At 31.8% G+C, this 22,924-nt stretch overlaps 1 protein-coding gene across 8 annotated transcripts in view; it reads right to left on the bottom strand.

Moving 5' to 3' along the window:
- The window catches only part of LOC140451284 (angiomotin-like protein 1), an 880,806-nt gene that overhangs the window by 688,419 nt on the left and 169,463 nt on the right, over positions 1 to 22,924 (bottom strand). For all 8 annotated transcript variants that reach the window (XM_072545031.1, XM_072545028.1, XM_072545036.1 and 5 more), the window contains one exon: positions 19,337 to 19,607. In XM_072545031.1, the coding sequence (XP_072401132.1) occupies positions 19,337 to 19,607 (271 nt within the window). The remainder of the gene's footprint in view (positions 1 to 19,336; positions 19,608 to 22,924) is intronic.

Here is a 22,924-nt window from a genome sequence, read left to right as displayed (position 1 = left end):
TAACAATTCAAACAAATAGCGACCTGTTAGGCAACATTTTTTATTCTTTAAAGTCTGTTGAAAGAACAACAGCCTTTTTAAGGAATTAATAATTCTTGTTCTGTTGTTACATATTTTGGGCTTACATAGAATCAAGTATTAGTCAGATGGTTTACACAATAAATATCACTACATTAAAAATTAATTTTACAAAACTAAACAAGTATTTCCCTAGGATAAAATACCCAATTCATCATTTATCCTAGACATGAGTTACTATGTAAGTATAGGTAAGTATTACAATAGAGTTTTGTATTTTGTTGGAGGATTTTTTATTTAGATTTTTGGTGTTACATAAGAAATAATGAAAAGTTAAAAAAAGATCTGTATTATAAAAATTAAAACATAACAACTACATTTATTACACCTATGAAAATAAAAAAAGTTAAAGCATAACTTTGATACACAAAAAGTTGTTTTATAAATTTATTAATATTAATGTCTTAGCAACATACTTGCTATTCTATTTGTAAGTGCCATTCCATTTTGGTTGTCCTGTAGATTTTCGTCATTTTCTGGTTTATTTTCAACATTGTCAGGTATGTTTTCAAAAATGTCAGGTAGTGTGTCTTTTAGAGCTATATTGTGAAGAACACAACATGTCCTTATGAAATGTACACAATCAGAAATTTTTCTTAACTTTAAATGGTACAATTGCCTGAATTTTTGTTTTAGTGTACCAAAACAATGTTCAATAACATATCTGTTTTGGGACAATTTAACATTAAAATTATTTTGCATCCTTCCTAAGTTTCAAAAAATCTTTATATGGTGTAAGAAGATGGTTTAAGCATGGGTAACCGCTGTCTCCTAATAAATAGTATTCACCACAATTTTCGGCTAAACTTTCATTCAAAGTGATGCTCTGAAAACACGGCTATCATGAACTGACCCAGGGTAACCTATGAATACATCCCTTATTTTTCTTTTGTGATCACACACTAGTTTCGAATACAGTTTCAGTTGTATATTCTATACATTATGATACACATAATGGTTGTAATTAAAGAAAAACAAATCGATACCTTAAAGCTCAGATATACTACTTATGTTCATTTTTTGGAATTTTGTTCAGGTGTTTTGAGTCCAGGGCTTCTTAAACTGTGGGTCGCGACCCCCAGGGGGGTCGAGAGACTACTGAAAGGGGGTCGCAAAGATCTGATACTTTTCAATCATTATAAATAAAATTTTAAAATTAGTATACACACTACGTACAAATATAAATACAAATAAAAATCATACAAAATACTATTGTAGTTTTATTATAACTATTTTTTGAAAAAAGTGGCAATGCAAAACTGTTATGTAGGGCCTATAAATGAAAATATGGAAGTAGCATTTAAAATAATAAATACAACGCGCTCCTCGATTTTCAACTGAACGTTCGACATTGATGTCTGGCCGCCGGCGCCAGTGTTTGCAAGATAACTTAGTGATTATAAGTACCCAGACGCCGCGTCGCCCTACAGCTTACACATACAATACGGAAGCATAATCAAGCTAGGCTAGGCGAATCGGCAAATTATTTTTATAAAAGAATAAAAAAAATTAAAGGAAAGCTGCTTTTTCGGCGTCTTTGTGATACGGTGCCTTTGTGCGCTGCACACTTTGAACGCGCCATGCGTCGGGGTTGATCTGATCATAATTTGTTGTCATTGCACTGGTAAAGATTCGAGTGTAGTTATTTTTCTGTTTGTACTTCAGTTTGGACTCAGCTTTGTCTTCGTAGTGGCATGTGTGTATTTACTGTGTAATTTTCAGTTGGTGTTTTTAATTATTACGTTAAAGTTCAACTACATTTTGTTTAATTATTTATTATTATTTAACCATCATGGATAAATGGCTAATTAAAATTCCAACTAATAAGTCTGCCACGCCGTCACAACCAAGTTGCAGGGCTTCAAATCCGACTTCTAGCAAAACAAAAAAAAAAAGAAAATATGACGAATCATATTTGCAGTATGGCTTCACATGCTCTTCTCACAACAATGAAGAACAACCAGTGTGCTTAATTTGCAAAGAAGTTTTGGCTGCAGAAAGCATGAAACCGTCAAAACTGCAACGACATTTGAATACTAAACATGCAACGTTATCAAAAAAGCCAATAGAATATTTTGAGCGTCTTTTGCAAACATCAAATAAAGAAAAGAACACTTTGGAGAAGTATGTTACTTTGAATGATAGATATCTATAGGCATCGTATGAAGTTTCGTATTTGATAGCAAAAACGAAAAAGCCTTTTACTACCTGCAGCTATAAGAATGTCTGAAATTGTTCATGGAAAACAGTATGCTGCTGAAATTAGTAAAATTCCATTATCAAATGACACTGTGTCCAAAAGAATTTCAGACATTAGCAATGATCAATTTCAACAGCTTCTTATGAGGCTTAAAGACAGCTCAAAGTTTGCAATACAACTGGACGAGTCGACAGACATTTCAAAAATGGCACAGTTGTTACTTTTTGTAAGATATATTTATGAGGGAAGCATCCATGAAGATATACTGTTTTGTCGTCCTCTGGAAGGTCATACTCGTGGAAAAGATATATATAAAAAAGTAAATGAGTTTTTTGAAAAAGAAGGATTAAATTGGAAAAATTGTGTTGATGTGTGCACGGACGGTGCTGCAGCAATGACCGGACAAGATCTTGGTTTTACAGCATTTGTTAAAGATGGAAATGATCATATTACATTTACATATTGTATGATTCACCGAGAGGCACTTGTTGTTAAAAAAATTGCACCAGAATTAAACACTGTGTTTTTTGATGCAATCAAAATCATTAACTTTATTAAAAGTCGAGCACTTAATAGTCGATTGTTTAAAAATTTGTGCATTGATATGGATTCGGATTATACAAGTTTTTTGCTACATGCTGAAGTTAGGTGGCTATCAAGAGGTCGAAGTTTGAAACGATTATTAACTTTAAAAGATGAAGTTCTTATATTTCTAACAGAGCAAAATTCTAATTTGGCCGATTATTTTCACGATAATTTATGGCTTCTCAAGCTATGCTATTTGGCAGATATTTTTGATAAAATCAATGATATGAATTTATCAATGCAGGGAGTCTGCGTTAATATGTTTATGTTAAAAAATAAACTTGAGGCCTTTGTTAAAAAAATTCTTATATGGAAGAACAGAGTGGAAAGTGGATCGCCCGAAATGTTTCCATTTACTGACTAGTATATAATTAGTAACAATATTTCAAAAAAAGATACTCCTATAACAAAAATTATAGTTAATCATTTGAAGGATATGGAAGTTTACATGCATAGGTATTTTCCCAATGATATCGATACACAACAATGGATTTGCAATCCATTTTCAATTGAAATGGAAGAAATTAATTTTTTAAACTTAAAAGCACAAGAAGAATTTGCCGAATTAACAAGTGATACTACCTTGCGACTCAGATTTTCTCAAGTGCCTGTGCATGAATTTTGGATAGAAATCAAATCAGAATATCTACCTATCCTACTATCGGAAATGGCAATGAACAAATTACTGCCATTTTGTACAACATATTTATGTGAATCAGCCTTTTCCACATTAACTTACTTAAAATCAAAATACCGTTCAACTTTAATAAACGTTGAAAATTTATTACGATCTGCACTAACTCAAATTGAGCTTAGATTTAATTATTTGTGTAAAAATAAACAATCACATCCGTCACATTAATATTGTTTGATGTTAATAATATGTTTTTATTAAAAAAATTGTTACAAAAGTTTATTTTTTCTATTGAATATATAGATATAGTTTTATGTTATTCTATTTATTGTGTTTTATTACGACCGATATCCCGTCAACGTTTCCAATTATATATATATATATATATATATATATATATATATATATATATATATATATATATATATACATATATATATATATATATATATATATATATATATATATATATATATATATATGTGTGTGTGAAATGAATGGGTACGTATTCTTTAATCATTATTTTATTTACATTTTAAAATAGTGCGATATTACATCTACATCTACGGTTAATATATATTTCATTATATGGAGGAGGGGGTTGTTTAAAATTTCCTAAGCTTGAAGGGGGTCGCTATATAAAAAAGTTTAAGAAGCCCTGGACTAGACTATAGACCATAAACGTTGATAAACTAATATTTTACTTTTTTAATCTATTTAGGATAGTATAATGCATTTAAATTGAAAAGGTACTGTAGATTGAAAAACTTGTCTTCTCAAATGATGTATGATGGACATAGCACATCTATGCATCAAGTTATCGAAATGTTTGTGAAACCAAATAGAACTTACATGAATGGAGTGAAAATGTTTCCTGTTAAGGTATGAATCAGGGTCTTCTGACGGCTTATCTATTTTTATAAGTGAACCATCAATTGCACCAATTGCTCCTGGAAAACCATTTTGTCTAAAACACCATTCAATGTTTATTCTTTCCTGAAAATTTGGCCATTGGATTTTTTCAGGAGCCAAATTCGATAAAAAATAAGTCATTCGGACTATAATTTTCCTCAAAGAACTTAGAGATATGTTAAACCTATCAGAAACATCTCTGTATGAGGCAGCCTCATGCCCTGCAAACCAGAGAAAAACCAATACATATTGCAGAGCTATTATTTTTCCAAATTCGCCCATTTGATGGAAGAAATGTGTTGAGTTTTTAAATTTTACTGGTAAGTTATTTGCAACTTGTTTTCTCACTCGAAAATGTCCGAAAAACTCTTGGTTACTGTAGGATGGTACAGTATTTTCAACGTAATTTTCGTTTCTAGTCTTAGGTACAAAAATATTGTCCTCACTATCGCTTGAACTGGAGATATCGCTTCCCAAATATACACTTGATGAATCACTAGACTCCATTGCTTAGTTTAGTATTTACACTACTAAATATGAAAACAAATACACACAGAAAAACAACTCACTTTACAATTTAGTAAGGTTATTTTTGTTTTGTGGTTATAGAATTGATAGATTTATATAACAGCAACACCACTGCGCATGTCGCTGATTTTCAGTCCGAACAATCGTTGGGGATTTTAACAACCGTTGGAAACTGAATTCTGGCTGGATATATTGGCCGATGGCTTTTGTGGTCGTTGGAATTTTTGCCAGGTTTAAGCAAGGCAACAACTTTGTAAGTACTCAGTAATCTGACTAATAACAACAGAGAAAAGATATATTGCCGTTCTGGCATTGTCTTTACGTTTGTTTTTTGTCCTTACATATTCATTACCACCTCCCCTTTCCATCGATACCTTGCACATTATTGAACGTTGAGCCGTTTAGACGTTACAAGCTTAGTGTCCTTTTGGCAATGCCGCCATCTTTGTTTTTTGCTTCAACGTATTCGTTACCTCCTCCCCGTTCCAACGAGCCCTCGTACGTCACGATCCGATAAGCCGTCGCGCCTCCACCACAAAAAGAGCCAAAAATGACCAGAATGGACCTTAGCGATTTCTTACGGGATTTAACATGGGAAAATAGGCAGAACTGTTGCTGTCCCTTTATTTGCGTTATAAACACGATTTCTGATAGGTGCACCTTGACTCCTTCTCAACTCACTCAATTCGATTCGATCATTTCTCTATTCAAAGAAATAGCTGCAGAAGACTCTATTGGTCGAACAACCCTTTATACTCACCATATCGGCACCGGAAATGCAAAGACAATAAAGCAAAGACAATACCCTCTATCGCCTGCAATGTAAAAGATCCTTAATGAAGGTGTTGACGAAAGGTTGAAGCTAAAGGTTATTCAACCCTTACACACTCCAACTCCTTGGATGAGTCCTCTATGGCTCGTTAAAAAGAAGAACGGTACACATCGCGTCTGATTGATGGTAGAAAGCTGAATACTATAACTATTCCGGACAGTTACCCAATGCTCCTTATCGACTCTATTATCTCTAAGGTTCGTGGTGCTAGGTATATAACATCCATTGATTTACGACATGCTTTCTATCAAATTCCTCTCGACGACGAGTCTAAGATCAAAACCGCTTTTTCTATCCCAAATCGTAGTATTTTGCTTTAACGTTCTTCCCTTTGGCCTAAATAATTCCGCACAAGCAATGTGTAGAAAAATCGACGTAGGACGATGGTAATCGGTCCCAAACTTGATCCCTATGTCTTTTACTACGTTGATGACATTACCTTGGTGACTCCAGATTTTGAAACTCACCTTAAAGTACTCTACGTGGTCTTTAGGCAACGAAAACTTATATATAACCATAATACAACCATAAATAACAATATAACCATAAATTTTAGTAAATGTCAATTCTGTAGACCATCTCTTAAGTTTTGTAGGTTTCATTGTCGAGGAAAAAGGTCTTAGACAGATCCAGAGAAAATCAATTCTATTTTAGAATACCACACAGATCAGACGTCTTATCGGTTTGATCGGGTATTATCTTAGATTTCTTCCTAACTTTAATTCTGTTTGTTCTCCCATTTCGGATTTATTAAAAGGAAAAAAAAGGACAACCCATATCATGGACTAGAGGATGATTCTGCTTTCCATGCGATAATAAACCTTCTCACTCATGCTCCTGTTATTGCTAGTCCAGATTTCTCAAAGAAATTTTATATTGCTTGCGAATATGTGAATAATATGTGAATATACATGTACTATGTGAATCTGGAGTTGGCTTAGTCCTGTTCCAAAAAGAGGATGGTTGTGAGCATTTCATCGCTTATTTTAGTAAAACTATTAACAAGTGCCAACGCAAGTACAGCACGACTGAAAAAGAACTTTTGGCCATACTCCTGTCAGTCGAAAAATTTAGAGGTTACATCAAAGGCACCGTTTTTTGCGTAATTTCTGATCACGCTTCACTTTAGTGGCTTTTCACCATGAAAAATCCTTCTCCTCGTCTAGCACGATGGAGTTATCTTCTTATAAGTTCGACATTGTGCATAGTAGTGGTTCTCTTAACGTCATTGCCGATTCTCTTTCCAGAATTCCAGAAAATGTTAAGTCAAGTCAAGTCAAGTCAAGTCAAATTTATTGATCACCTGTGACATTATACAAAGTACATGTATGAGACAAGTCAAAGTTACAGACATACATCTTAAAAGTATATAAATTGAATAAACACGATAAAACATACTTACTTAATTAAAAGTTATTTTTAGAATATGGATCTAGCTCACAAATGTATTGATGTACACACCTCCGAAAGTTTGGCTGATGTAAATTCATTCGTATATCTATTGGTAATTTGTTAAAGAAACTTATGGCTGCATAATGTGTGCTACCTTCCAACAAAACAGAACGATGTTGTGGAAGCATAAAGTGATTGTCTCTGAACCTTGTTGAATAAACATGGTTAAATTGAAACTTATTAAATTCATAAATTTTGCTATGTAAATACACGAAAATATATACAGACCAGGAATGGTAAGAATATTGTTTTGTACTTCATTTTATACATTATCCTAATAATTATCCCAATTCTGTCCCAGAAGTTTCAGTTCTAAATTTGTCTAATCTCACTAGGGACAATTGGTATAACATCTTAATAAAGAAGGTTACCAATTACCCACATAAATACCTTTCTCTTAAAGTTGAAGACAACGTCTTGTACAAGCACGTCTTCTCTCGTTCAAAATTCTGCGAATATACATTATCCTAATAATTATCCTAATTCTGTCCCAGAAGTTTCAGTTCTAAATTTGTCTAATCTCACTAGGGACAATTGGTATAACATCTTAATAAAGAAGGTTACCAATGACCCACATAAATACCCTTCTCTTAAAGTTGAAGACAACGTCTTGTACAAGCACGTCTTCTCTCGTTCAAAATTCTGCGATTCCTCTCCTAATTGGAAAATTTTTATTCTCTCTCCACACAGAAATTCTATCCTCGAGATGTACCACAATGAACCTACAGCAGGTCATTTAGGTGTATGAAAAACCTTTGGTAGAATTTCTGAATTGTACTATTGATAAATAAGACATTTTGTTTCAACATATGTGTCTAAATGCAAGGTTTGCGCTTCCTGTAAATCATCAAATTTACCCCCAGCAGGTCGGATGGGTAAATACAGGGATATCAACTACCCCTTTCAGTTCCTCTCAACTGACCTTCTAGGTCCTTACACTCGATCTAAGAAGGGCAATCGATATCTTTTGGTCATTGGGGATTGATTCACCAAATTTATCTTAGTTCACCGTATGTCCTCAGCGACAGCTGCTAGCATCGTGAAATTTATTGAAAATCAGGTCTTCCTAATCTTCGGTGTCCCGCAGATTTTCGTTGCTGACAATGGTCCTCAATTCATTTCCAAGGAATTTAAGGACCTTATGAAACGATACAATGTCCTGAAAATCTGGTACAGTGCGAGATATTTTCCCCAGATTAATCCGACTGAGAGGGTAAACAAAACTATCGTAACAGTTATTCGCTCTTTTATTCAGAACCACAAAGATTGGGATAAAGACATATTTAAGATAGCCCAGGCAATCAGGCTCGCAAAACAAGATATTACCAAATTTTCTCCCTCTTTCTTAACTTCCGCCAGGACTATTCCAACTGACGGTTCCTTTTACGGAAGTATTGAGGATAGGGCAAATAATTCGGTAAATATCAACAACAGTTTTTTCTCTCCATTACCTCCCGAAAGTTTGACCCCTATCATCGATGAAGTCTAGAAGAGAATTCGTCATTCATATAATAAGAATGACGAATACGGAATGACGTCCCTTGCAATATTGAAAAAGTGATTTCTTCCACCGTTTATGCTCTTAAGTATCTTAACGGTATTGACTTAGGGAATTTCCATGTCAGAGATTTAAAACCTGATGAACCTACAGACATCAATAATAATTAATTTTATTTTATTTCTTATAATTTATTTTCCACATCTTTATTTTAACAGTTCTGCCAAATTTTTTTTTGTAATCAATTTTTCGAAGTTTATATTTTATCTTGTATCTCTTTATCGTGCATTTTTCACGATTTTTTATCGATGAATACGTGCTATCTTGAGTTTTTGCCACCACCAGATTCTACCCTTTCCATGTTTGGAATTATCTTAGGGTATTTCAATTACTACTCTCTTTTCAAAACACAAATGTTATTATGCAGCTGTCTTTTTAATAGTTTTTAGAAAACTATTACCCTTAGGTCGTAAATACTTCCTGAAGTTAAGCGTGCATTATGCATATATAGTTTTTTTTTTCAACCTTTTGTGTAATCAGAATTAGTAAAATCAGTAAAAGGTGTCATAAAATTTTGGGTACAATTTTATGACACCTTTTACCTATTTTCTTTTTTTTTTTATTCTTGGCTTGGACAATTGTCATTCAGCCAGTCACAATCAGCATGAGCTTTATTTTCGAATTTAAATATGCATATAAATATTTAAAGAATTAGTGAAACATGATTAATAATAGAATTATTCCGTACTTAGCTAATGTACATACTATGTTGATAAATACTATATTATACCTTTATTATAATTCAGTTATTGACAGACGTGAAATACATAGTGTATACATCTTACAAATAAAAATATCTACCTACTATGTTAATAAATACAACTATGGTAATATATATATTTTTTTAATCACTACGTTAGGACATAAACCCGATTCAACACCTCGGAGGTTTAGATGCTCTTAGTGATTGTTTTACTATATTTTTATTTTTTTTTTTAATTATTTTTCTTTTTTTTTTATTTTTTTTAATATTTTTTTTTTATAATCTTTTTTTATTTATTTTTTTTTTAATTCATTTTTTTTTAATTTATTTTTTAATCTATTTGTTTAAGTATTTTTTTATATTCGTTTTTTTAATCTTTTTTTTTTATTTTTTCCAAACATAGGTTACAAATCTAATTACAGGCATACTTTACTATCAGACAAAAAGTTTATCAAGCAGTCAAACATTTTCTTTTCATTAAGTGATAGTAGAAAGAGAATATTAACAGGAAGTGGGATGTTCTTGTCCATCATTCTTTTAATAAGGTTGTTGGTGTGTTGTTTATACTTTTGACATTCAAAAAATATGTGGTTTAAGTCACTTTTAATCTGACATTCTTGACAAATATCGGAATCTAATATATTTATTTTAAATAAATGTGCAGGATAACATGCATGACCAAATCTAAGTCTACTGATGGTAGTTATATATTTGCGAGGGAGGATGAAATTGTTATACCAAGGTTTTTTTGGAATATTTGGTTGTATCAAACTATATTGTGTTGTTGAAATACTACAGTACTTTTCCCAGTGTGCTTTCCAGTTGTTCATTTGTTCAGTTCTTGAACAAGCAAAAGCATCTATAATGCAAGGATGATAGTTGGTTAGTATTCCATGAATGATGGAATTTTTAGCTAACTGGTCTACGTATTCATTATATGTAAGTCCTGAATGTGCTTTGATCCACATCAATTGTATTTTTTTGGTGTATTTATTAATTTCAAATAAGCATTTTTTAATTAAAAAAATGTATGGATTAGAAGTACTACATGGTAGTTGCGGTTTTTGAATAGCTGTAAGTACAGATAATGAATCAGATAAAATTACTGCTGAACTATAGGATGCAAATTTAAAATAAATTAAAGCTTCATATATGGCCGCAGCCTCAGCACTAAAAATGGAGAAATTTGTGGGCAGCTTAAACATTTTTTCTATAAATTTATCTGGAATATAAAAGGCACAACCAGTACCCTTTGAACTTTTAGATGCGTCTGTATAAATACAAACAGATTTTGGCCAATTTGTTAGATAGTTGTTTAAAACAATACGACTTATTAAAGGGTTCTCATGATAAATAGGTTGTATTATATGTACTTGATCCAGTAACTCAAAGAAATCTTTAAAATGTACCACTTTATTTGCAACTGTAAGTTCAGTATCTTTATTTGCAGTATTTCGAAATGCTTCGCATAAGGGTGGAGAATTCTTGTGAGTCCAATATTTATTTGTTAAGTCGAAATAGTTTAAACTACTAATATCTTTATATAAACAAGTGTTGTAACCACGAACTTTAAGGAGAAATTTTTGACTGAGATATTCTCTTCTAAATTTACTGGGCGGTTCCATTGTCTCAACATAAAGTGGTTCAATAGGGGTAGATCTCATAGCACCCATGCAACACCGCAAAACTGTGTTTATAAAAACATCTATACGGCCTAAAATATTGTTACTAGCGGATCCGTAAAGTACAGAGCCATAATCTATAATGGACCTGATATAAGAACGATAAAATAGAAGACATGTTTCAACATCAGCACCCCACCAGGTTTTTGTAATTGATTTGAGAAAGTTTAGTGCTTTATTACACCTATCAAGCATAAAATCAACATGCAGTTTCCAGGTCAGTTTTGTATCCAAAATCATACCCAAATATTTTATCGACTTACAGAGGGGAAAATAATTATCATTTAATATTATTTGTTCTCTTTGAGGCAAGTTATGTCTAGTGAATATACAAATGTTAGACTTGTTGTTTGCCAACTCAAAACCATTTTTTCTAAACTACCTACAGCAATGTTCTTGAACACATTCCAATGTGTTTAAGCCGTCATTGTATTTTTTAGATTCAGTATAGATACAGAAGTCATCTGCATATTGTATTGTATTAAATGAAATTTTTTCGATACTAATATTATGAAAATCGGCTGTGTAAAGATTAAATAGAATTGGACTTAAAACTGAGCCCTGTGGAAGACCCGAACTATTAAAACGTGGTCCAATGAGTTGATTGTTTTCCATCCTAATATATATTTTCCTGTTTAAGTAGAAATTGACAATATTTTGGGCAAGCAGGAAAGGTATTTGGAATTGTTGAATCATTTTTTCTTTTAGCATATCTAAATTAACACTGTCATATGCACCTTCAATATCCAAACATAATAGTGGAACATACGTATTGCGAGAATATGCATTTTGAATGTGAGTTACTACGGTAGCGAGTGCATCCAAAGTACCACAACCTTGTCTGTAACCGAACTGAGAATTTGGAAGTAGTTTTTTCTCACTTAACCACCATTCAAGCCTTACTTTTAGTATCCTTTCTAATACTTTGAGAACACAAGACATAAGTGAAATTGGTCTGTATGATTTTGCCAGATTCGGATCCTTCATTGGCTTTAAAATTGGGATTACAATAACTTCTTTAAATTCATCCGTACCTGCAGACATAAATTCGTTAAATATTTCCAATAAAAGATCTTTAGCGATTGGAGGAAGCAGATCAAGCATAGGATACTTAATGTGGTCATAACCAGGACTTGTGCTAGAACGATTATTTAAAACATAGCTTAGTTCTGTCTGTCTAATCGGTTGAAGTAAAAAGTGGTTTTTGTCGGTTACTATTTTCTTAGGTTTATTAGGCATAGATATCACTGTTGGAGGAGCAATTATATCAAAAAACTCTTCTATCCAAATATTTTCAAGATTTTTTTTTGTTGGTGATTTTCTGTATAACTTTCTAGCTTGAGTCCAAAGTACTGATGATGGTATTGATTTATTAAGAGAAGAAACCCAATTGACCCAGCTTTGTTTCGCAATACTTTTTAGTTGTTTTTTTGTACTTGCCATGTTTGATTGGCATTTTATATAGTTCTCAAAATTACGTTCTTTTTTATAATTCATGAGTGAATATTGCCGGTTTTTAATAATAGTGTCACATTCAGAATTCCACCAAGGTGGCGGGTTTCGAGTTTTTGGCTTAAAAGGTTTATATTGTGGTATTGCAATGTGAGCAGCATAATTTATACTATTAATTAAATGTTCATATTTGCTTGATGTGTTATTTGGAATTTCAGTATTTTGGTTAAAAAAGTTTTGTACTAAAGAAGTATATAAAGGCCAATTAGATTTTTTGATGTTCCATTTATTTTTTGGTAATATTTTTTCTGTTTCGGCTTTAATGCAAATTTCCAACTGTATAACAAAATGATTTGATCCTAGCGTGTCTGAAGAGATAGACCATTCAGTCTTACTAACAAGATCCGGACTGCAGAAAGTTACATCAATCATTGAGTAATTCTGGTTAGGTTGAGTTAGCATTGTTGGTTGTCCATTATTTAAAACTGTAAATTCAAGATCATCTGCCATTTTAATCAGCTGTATTCCGATTCCATCATTTGTACTTGAACCCCAAATAGTATGATGGACATTAAAATCACCTCCTATTATAATTGGTTTTTGTAACTGGGAAAATATATTAATCCAATCATTTATCGTGCATCTTATTTTCGGGGCTCTATATAGTGACATAAAACTAATTTAACTATTTCCATATTTAATTTTTATAGCATATAACTGTATTTCGTTATTGTAATTATTATTTTCAATTTTTAGTTCAGTAAAACAAATTGATTTATTCATCAGTATAGCAACTCCACCATAACCATCCAACCTATCATTACGAACAAGATTATACCCGTTAAAATCATATAATACATTTTTTTTAAACCATGTTTCACTAATAAGAGCTATGTCTATTTTGTTTGTTACTAAATAATGCATCATACTATTTTTATTTGAGACAGCAGAACGAGCATTCCACTGCATTATTTTTAACTTAGGTTGACAAGACATTTTTTATTTAGTATTAATCAGAGTACCCTCCAATACCTGTTCAATATTATTGACTATTAATTGTTTATCTATAGATCGTATATCATCAAAAGTTTGTATACTTTGTAAAAGCTGATATATAAAAGTAGAAAGACTTTCAGTTACATTTCTTTTAATTTCAACGTTTTCATAATTTGGTATAATTCGATTAACAGGTAAAGGTTTATCAGGTCCAAAAACAAAAGGAAACATTGGTTTCTCAGTAGACGACTGTGTAGTTGGTGAATTGACTTTTCTTTTTTTATTTGTTTGAGATTTCGTAATATTTAAATCAGTGTGAGTAAAAACAGAATTTGGCTTGTGTGAAACTTGTTTAGATACCGGAATAATTTTACTAGTTGTAGGCAAACTAGGAAAATCCCTTTCATATTCTGCTAAACATTCAAAGGAGTTGTTACTTACAAAATTTGAAAAGGACTTTTCACAGTAATTACGTGCTTCTACAAAAGATATGTTATGTTCAGCCATTATATTTTTTATTTTTTTCTGTTTTTCATATTGTGGACATTTATTAGATATCGACAGATGGTTCCTACTTTTACAATACAAAATACAACTTCTCTATTACAATTATGATTTTTTTCTTTAATTTCACTACATTGAATACACCGTTCTTGTGTACTTTTGCACTGTTTGGATACATGTCCAAATCTAAGACATTTATAACACTGAACGACTTTTCCAATATACTGTTCAACAGGACAAAATACCTTATTAAAAGAAACATAATTTGGCAGAACGTTGCCTTCAAATGTGATAATTATTGTCTTTTTATCTATGAATTCAACTTTATTATCATTAACAACTTTACGTTTAGTTCTATATATATTAATAACTTTAGAAGATGACTCTATAGTATTTATTAAATAATCTACGTCATACTGAGTATCTACGTCCCGTACTAAACCCTTGATTTCTAACAAATGATTAGGTATGTACGCCTTAAGATTTTCCAATTTTAATGCTTGATTATTTACTAAATTATTTGCTTCCAGTAAAGACTTTAACAAAACCTTGATGCGATTTCTACCTATGCTTTTAATTTCTAAAATATTTGTAAGCTTTAATTTTTTGAATAATATGTGACCAGCAGTCATCGGATGTAATCTACCTAAATTTTCAACATTTACTTTTTCAATATAAACCCAAATATTTTTAATATTATACTTATCTGAGCGTAAATTAAAGGTTTTCTTTTCCGGTTCCATGACAGCACCTACACTGTTGACATTTTTTATGGTCATGCTTTGATTATTAGTTATTTTTAAATGGTCCTCACTATTATTTACTAACATTTGCGTCAACGAGGACGTCCCTGCACTAGTATCCCCCATTGGGGGAACAAAATATAAGTTTACAACCGTAAAACACTTGTCGTTTAACTATATGGTCAAAATTAAAATCCTAATTATACATAAAAAGTAAATCACAATACTAATTAGAAAACCGGCTCGTTTATTATGGTTTTTGCACTTAAATTTTAAATCAATACTGTTTAAAATTATTAAAAACTATAATTTTTATCGGAGAACTTTTAAATTCAAATTTTCACTTTGACAGTTATTTGACGTATGTACTTTCATCTCAACACCCACTAAAACATCTCAGAGTTAATTCTTTTTATATAGTGTGAATACTTCAAAATATTTCGAGTCTTATTTTGTTTTGTTGACATTGTTTGTTATTGGCTCTTATTATCTGAATTCAAATTGATGTTCATTCGTTATCATTCTTCTTTACCTTTTCTAATTCCGATGTACTATTTTTATCCATGACTGTAATCATGACAACTTGAAATATTTTCATAAATATTTCTGGCAGTTTATCTAGTGCATCTTTATTTTACTATCAATGAAACTTTGTTTATCTTACATTACTGTACCTCCATTTTTATTGATAGGCTAAATAATTTGTTGTGCTTCCTGCCTAACCCTTGTTTTGGCCTAGGGGTGTTTTACTTTACTACAAAGGCACATCTCTTATTATTTATTTTATTTTTTAATTACAAATTTAATTTTTAGTTTTTAGTATTAACTATACAGAATTAGTTAATTATTAATTCGGTTTTCAGTTATAGATAAAATGCTTTATTTTTTTTTTTTTTCGAATGAAGCAAACATTTAGAGAACAAGGCTTGACTATCTAATTATTATCATTTCTTATTAAACAGTAGCATTTTATAGTGCAACTCTTCGCTATATTTTTTTATATACACCCAAACTTAATTTGTATTTTCATTTACTGCTACATATTTACTTTCTCAAATCAACAATTTCTTCTTCTTGTTTCCTTCTTAAGAATCTCTTAAATATCTTTACCTTGCTTATTCGTTCTTCCTCTTCTTTTCGTGTTGCGAGTTTTTATCCACACTTTCCTTTTCTGCCATTCCTACTAGTTATCCTTCTTCTTAATCTCATTTACAATGATTCTTCTTTTTTTTTCAAAAAAATTTTTCTAAGTCCCTGTAAAAAAAATTTTCAGGTACCTTGGGGGGTGTGTAACGTTTCAATCAACCAATTTAACGTGATACCAAGCTCCGCTTGGTACTTGTCCCCCGTACTATATTATTCCAAAGCGACCTCACTAAATTATAAATATTTTTAGTAGCCTATATATTTTTTTCCATCCTATATAAGCCGATACAAATTTTTATTCGCTCTTTTCAATCATATCACTACAATCATTCTACAATGAAACTTTAGTCACACAAATTGGTTAGTGTCTTAGTCGTACATACGGCCACTGCGGTGGGGAGCAAGCAATGGCCCACCACACTACCTTGGGAAGCAAACAACAGCCAACCACACTACCTTGAAGAAACAATCTGCAACCACCCATACTACCTTAAATCCACTGATGCATCAGAATATAATTTGAAACCCATTTACCAACATGGGGACAAAAATGATTGCTATAATCTAGACCAACAACCCCCCTTAGCCCAATCAACAACCACCGATAGCGGCTAACTTGCACAATGATCGGAACCTTTCCTGGAGAACTGAACGACTCGTTCAGAACGAACTAAAGCTGAGTACTTTTTTATACTAAAAATTATTTTATACCGGCAACCGGCAGAATCTTTGAGTCTCAGTTTAAAAATTTATAATAATATGAATTCTGTTTATTATTATTTAATAAATATATATACCTTTACTATGACTTCGTAAGTTTTTTTATTTCCTATACCTTTCTGGGATTGGTGTGGGGAGAGAATGAACGGGGAACGAACCCAGGGCTGAGCAGTCAGGCAGAGCACCATTCTGATGGATGGAACGGTGGGCGTTTTTCTCTTGAATATCCTTATGGATATTCGAAGAATTTCTCCCCTCGTTTCTTTCAGCAGTGTGGTATTGCTTAACGCCCTGGTCTTAATACGAATAGACGTTACAATATAAAGCTAAGAAGAATACATACACCCGGGAATGGGAACTGCTTTTAATTGGTGTTCCTCACTTAAAGGAAAGACGATACTGGGAGGCGATTTCAATGCCCATCATACGGTGTGGGGTTCTCTAAAGAATGATACTGACGGCAACAGGATAATTGAGGCACTAGCTGATATGAATTTAATAATTCTAAATGATGATTTAGCACCCAAATTACTCCTCCAAACTCTTCAAAATCAGCTGTAGACTTAACTCATTGGCAAACATTGGATAGAACTCTTGGATCTGATCATTATATTATTTCCGTTAAATATTGATGTACCTTCTACCATTGTCTATCCAACAAGGAAACGGATATTCGAGAAGGCCAACTGGGAATTATTTCAGAGCATTCTTGAAATGGAACTCAACAATGTTGTATACTCTGATAACTGTCATGAAATAATACTTAATCTGAATAGAGCAATTAATATAAGCGTCGAAGCTTCTATTCCTGAAAACTTAATCTTCATTCCTAAATATAGACAAAAATCGATTTGGCGGGATGATGAATGTGTCACAAAGTTACGTCTCAAGAAGAATGCGCTTAAATTGTACAACATTCAATCCACTCTGAATGACACTCTGGAATATAAAAAAATAGCAGCTACAACGAAAAAAATGTTTAAACAGAAAGCCAGAAGCACATGGATTCAATTTTCTTCCAGTCTTAACTCCAGATGCCCATTAACTCAATTGTATACTACCAGCAACACAATTTGGCTACAAACAAGACTGTGGTACGACGGATGCTGTCGTTCGTCTGACTACATATGTTCAAATTGGCTTTTCCAATTCCATGACTACAAGTGCATTGTTTATGGATATAAAAAGTGCTTATGACAATATTGATTTAAATATACTGTTTGATAAACTTTTATTTCTTGAAGTTCCATAATGCATGGCATATTTACTATCAAATATACATAAAGACAGAAATGTATCGACGTGAGTAGGTTATACCATCATAGAACCAATGATTACACTAAAAGGCATTCCAAAGGGAGCTGTTTTAAGTCTGCTACTTTTTGCAAGATACAGTTATAAATATTCAGTAGTTTTTTGGCCAGCATACCAATTTTTTGTAACATAATATACGAAATCTGATCTGGACCTGGGGCTGCGTTTTTGGTATCTTAACAGCAAATTCAAATCAATAATAGAAAAATACTATTGATTATGACTTCCTTTGGTAAAGAAGATCCGATGAATGTTATACATACAAGTTGTCTATCTACTAGTTTAGTTTCATCTGTTTCTGTAATGACTCTACACTTTAGTCGTTTGACTTCTTTAATATTACTATTTGGATTCTTACATTTAAGTTTTTCTAATAGATATGCTTACATAGGCATGCTAGACATAGGCAATTAAATTGTTGGCTTCTAAAAAGTCGTTACTTACAATATTATTAGCAGATAAAGCATTATTCAACATTATTTTAATTTTATTTCTCCCAATAGATTTAATTACAGCAACGCTATTTTTGAAATTATTTAATCCATAATTGTTCGACCCGGATCATCAATTTCCTTTCTAACAGACATATCACTAAATATAATAAATATATTGTCACCAATACACAGCTATAAAATATGTCTACTTTGTTTCAAAACTTATACGAAACTGATGACTTAAATAACTTCTAGTTTAGTCTAAATTTAATCTTAAATCTCAAATTGAAACCGTCAAATACATGTCTAGCAGCCTTTACAAGAACATACTGAACAAATTTACTATAAAATGAATACGGTAGCAGATGAAAGTATAACAAACAGCACACAGACAAATTTCAATGACCTTGTTTATAAGTTCTTCCTGACAAATAGATCCCTGTATATGTTACACAAGTAACAAAAAGAGCTTAAACGTGTTTCAGATTACTTTATTTTTCAAGTTATGTTTTAAAGTAATTATCTAATTCTGTCTAAAAGTTTGGTTTCCTTTTATGGATATTGTTCTGAAGCTATTTTCTTATGGCATATTAATGGAATTTACTATTTTTGATGGGTAATTTCTAAAAATTTAAGTTTAAAATCAGTTTATTTTGATGGTTCGATTTCCACTTCGGAAATCGTTCTCAAAATACAAAACATTAATAATTTTATTAACTTCTATCAAATATAGGAGATTCCGTTTACGGAAGTGACTAACAATTACGATTTTTTTTCGATGACTCGTTATCATGCGAGGTTTGACAGCAAAGTTAAATGGTTGTTATTAAAGAAATTTTAAAATAAAAGAATATTATAGTTACTTTGCGATATAAGTTGCTTGATGAAACTTTCTCTCTTAGCCAGCTCTCTCCTAAGGTTCTCGGGTACACCATAATCTGGAACAGGTGAACGTGACAGCATTTGTGTTGAGAGCAATTCCACTTGTTCCCTCAGAGCTTTGTTTAACTCCTGATATCTAACACAATCAGACTGGAGGCGTGCCCTGGCGGCTCTTTCGAGTATTTCTCTTCTCTCACACGACTGAACTAGTTCTTCGTGTCCTTTGTGAACCTTTAGGATTTCATGTTCCAACTGTTTAAAACAAATCCAAAATCATTAACTATCTGCACAATTTATTAAACAGTGTGGTTCTACTATAATATAAGCAACAAACAGTAGTAGTGTCTCTACGAAGCCCTTAAAGTTTAGTATTAGTTGAATTAATTCAGAAGCAACGTTAAAAGGAGAATGAATGGAAATCCTTGATCGAAACAGATTTAATAAATTCATTTAAACACATCACTTGTGAGTGTTTCAGCACGTGTTGTGTTACAGAAGGAGTTTAATTTTTTTTTTAATTTAGAATTTCCGCATCATACAGTTGTTACTAAATCTACTAATTACAAATTGCGTATTAAATTACAAATAATAAATTACCAAATTACAAAATGATACATATAATATAACTTAAATTTTATGTAGTAAACGTATGTTCTTAAGGAATTTGATTGTATTTGATACATTACAGTTTAAAATATCTTTAAGTTTCTTTGCTTCTTCTGGTACGTTGTTGATGGCTCTTTCGTAGGAATAAAGAGGACATTCAATCAATATATGTTGAACAGTTATGGGACATTCACAATAGGAACATTCAGGTGGTAGTTCTTTTGTTATGACATGCTGGTGAGTTAACGCTGTATGTCCAATTCTTAGTCGGTTTATAATCACATGTTGCCTTATGTTTTCTGGAAATTGATTGTAGTTTAGTGCCAATCCTAGTTTTAACGTTTTTAAGGTTAGCCTTATTAGAATTCCACATTTGTTGCCAATTTTTTACACAGTGCTGTTTAATAATGAGCTGGATATCACTGAATGGAATTGTAGTCATTATTTCAGTTTTCTCGTCAGTAGCAGCTTTCTTTGCTAATTCATCTACTTTTTCATTTCCTGCGATACTAGTATGTGATGGTACCCAGAGAAATTTAACGTTCACATGTCTGTTTTGTAGGTGATAAAGTGCTAATTGTATTTGTTGCAGGATAGCATGTACTGGATATATTTGCCTTAAGCTCTGAAGAACAGATAAAGAGTCAGTAATGTTAAGAAATTTTGAGCTTGCATGACTCCTACACATCTAATCTACATCGTCTAATGCTTTTAAAATGGCGATTGCTTCTCCCGTGAAAATGCTGCAGAATTGAGGGATGCGAACTGCATATTCAGACATTCCTAGAATAAAGGCCGTTGTATGTCCGTTTACAGTTCTTGACGCATCAGTAAAAATCTTGATATAACCAGTGTATTCTGATATCCTTTCCTGATATAATTTGTTAATGATTATGGGATTTGTGGTACTCTTTGGATAGGCCGTGAGGGATATATCAATAGTGGGAAAATTAATAGTCCAGGGAGGTATAGTTCGTTTTGTAGGATAAGAATGTGTCAGCTGCTCCATGTCAAAACCATATCTCGTTAAACGTTATGTAAGGGTTGGATATTTAATTTGTTGATGGCAATGAGTAGATGGATATATTTTATAAAGAAGTGGAGTTGGAAGACAGTCTCGCGGCATAATTTAAAGAAATGTGTTGTCTTCGTATTGATTCATCTAGGATTCATCTAGGATAACCTGAAAAGTTGAAACAGGACTAGTTCGGTAAGCACCCAGAATAAGTCTTAAACATGTGTTTTGTATAATGTCTAGTTTTTTAAGAATATAATTACTCGCAATTGAATAGCATAATATTGTACCATAATCCAGTTTACTTCGGATTAATGATTGGTATATATGCAGCAATTTTAGGGTATCCGCTCCCCAAGATCGGTTTGATAGCATTTTAAGGAGATTTATTTTAGATTGGCAGGATACGACTAGCTTTTTAATATGTTCTGCCCATGTTAGCTGACTGTCCAGTCTCAGGCCAAGAAAGTCAATGCTCTCTACTTGTTTTAGGTTGATACCATTTAGAGTAAGTGTTGTTTTGCAATCAGTTTTTCTTTTATTGAATACGATGAAACGAGATTTATCACCTGAGAACGTAAAACCAGTTTTTTTGGGACCAGTCTTCTAGTTTTTCTATTTATAAATAGACACATATAACTATTAAATAATTAATACAACACATAATGTAATTTCAAAAAATTTTTCAACTATAACACACCTTACAGTAAATATTAATCAAATAAACAACTACTACGTCAACACCATGGAACTAATCATCTTCACAAAAGTAAATTAATAACATTCGATATTTGATAGTTCTAGTACTTAACCTTAATGACATTTACCGAACTAAACGTTGTGTCTGTTTTATTTTTTATTTTTAATTTGAATTGTATTTGTTTCCTATATTTCAATTTGTAATCAACATCAACTACAATCAACATTATTCCAACAAAAAAATTTTTACTTGATGGTATTAAAATAAATCGCACTGACATTAACCTCAATTAAGTAAGTATATAAACAACAAACTATTATTAAATTGTATAATGTATATATCTGACATAATATTACTAATTTCTTGTTTGGAAGATATTAATTTGTTTTTAGAAGAAAGAGTGGTTATGTGAATTGAGTTTTGTTCACCTTTTAGTGTAAGTACTTTATTCCAGATTGTAGTCATAGGCGTTGATGAATTTATGGTAGAGACATAATTTGACCATGTTTCTTTTTTTACTTTTCTTAATAAGATATTTAGTTTTTACCCTAAGTTTTTTAAAGTTGTTAACATTTTCTGTTGTTTTATGTCTTTTTAAAACATTGAAAGCATGTTTGCTAGATTTCATAGCTAAAGCTATTTCTTCATTCCACCATGGTACTGGTTTTCGTTTACAAGGTTTTGTTTTTCCCACTGCAATATTAGCGCATTTTAGTATAGTATCATTGAAATGATGAAGAGATGAATCTATGCTATCTTCTAGAATAAAGTTCGTAAGATAATTATTTATTAGATCTCTATATAAGTCCCAGTTTGCTGTGTTTAATTTCCATTTTTGGTAAACAGGAATATTCGGTTGATCATCTCCAATGGTTTCAATTGTTAGATGAAAATGATCGCTATTATATAGATAATCAAGACTATTCCAAGAAAAACTTATAGCTAATGAGTGATCACACAACGAAATATCGATGGCAGAAAAAGTACTATTGTGGGAGCTAAAATGAGTAGGTTTACCAGTATTCATTAATATTAGATTTTGATTATCTATTAATTTCTGAGGAAGTCTACCATATTTGTCTGTTTTTATACTACCCCATGTGATATTATGACAATTCAAGTCACCAAGTATTAGTTTGGGAGCAGGAATATCATCGATTAAGCGCTGTAAGTCTTCAAGTACATTTTCATTTGGATGAGGGGGGTAAATGTTACATATGTTAATAGGTCTGCAGTTGATATTGCATG

This window comes from Diabrotica undecimpunctata, chromosome 1, assembly GCF_040954645.1.
Source record: "Diabrotica undecimpunctata isolate CICGRU chromosome 1, icDiaUnde3, whole genome shotgun sequence".
Taxonomy (NCBI): Eukaryota; Metazoa; Arthropoda; class Insecta; order Coleoptera; family Chrysomelidae; genus Diabrotica; species Diabrotica undecimpunctata.
Note: the sequence above shows the minus strand (reverse complement) of the source record. Positions and strands in the feature narration are given on the sequence as shown.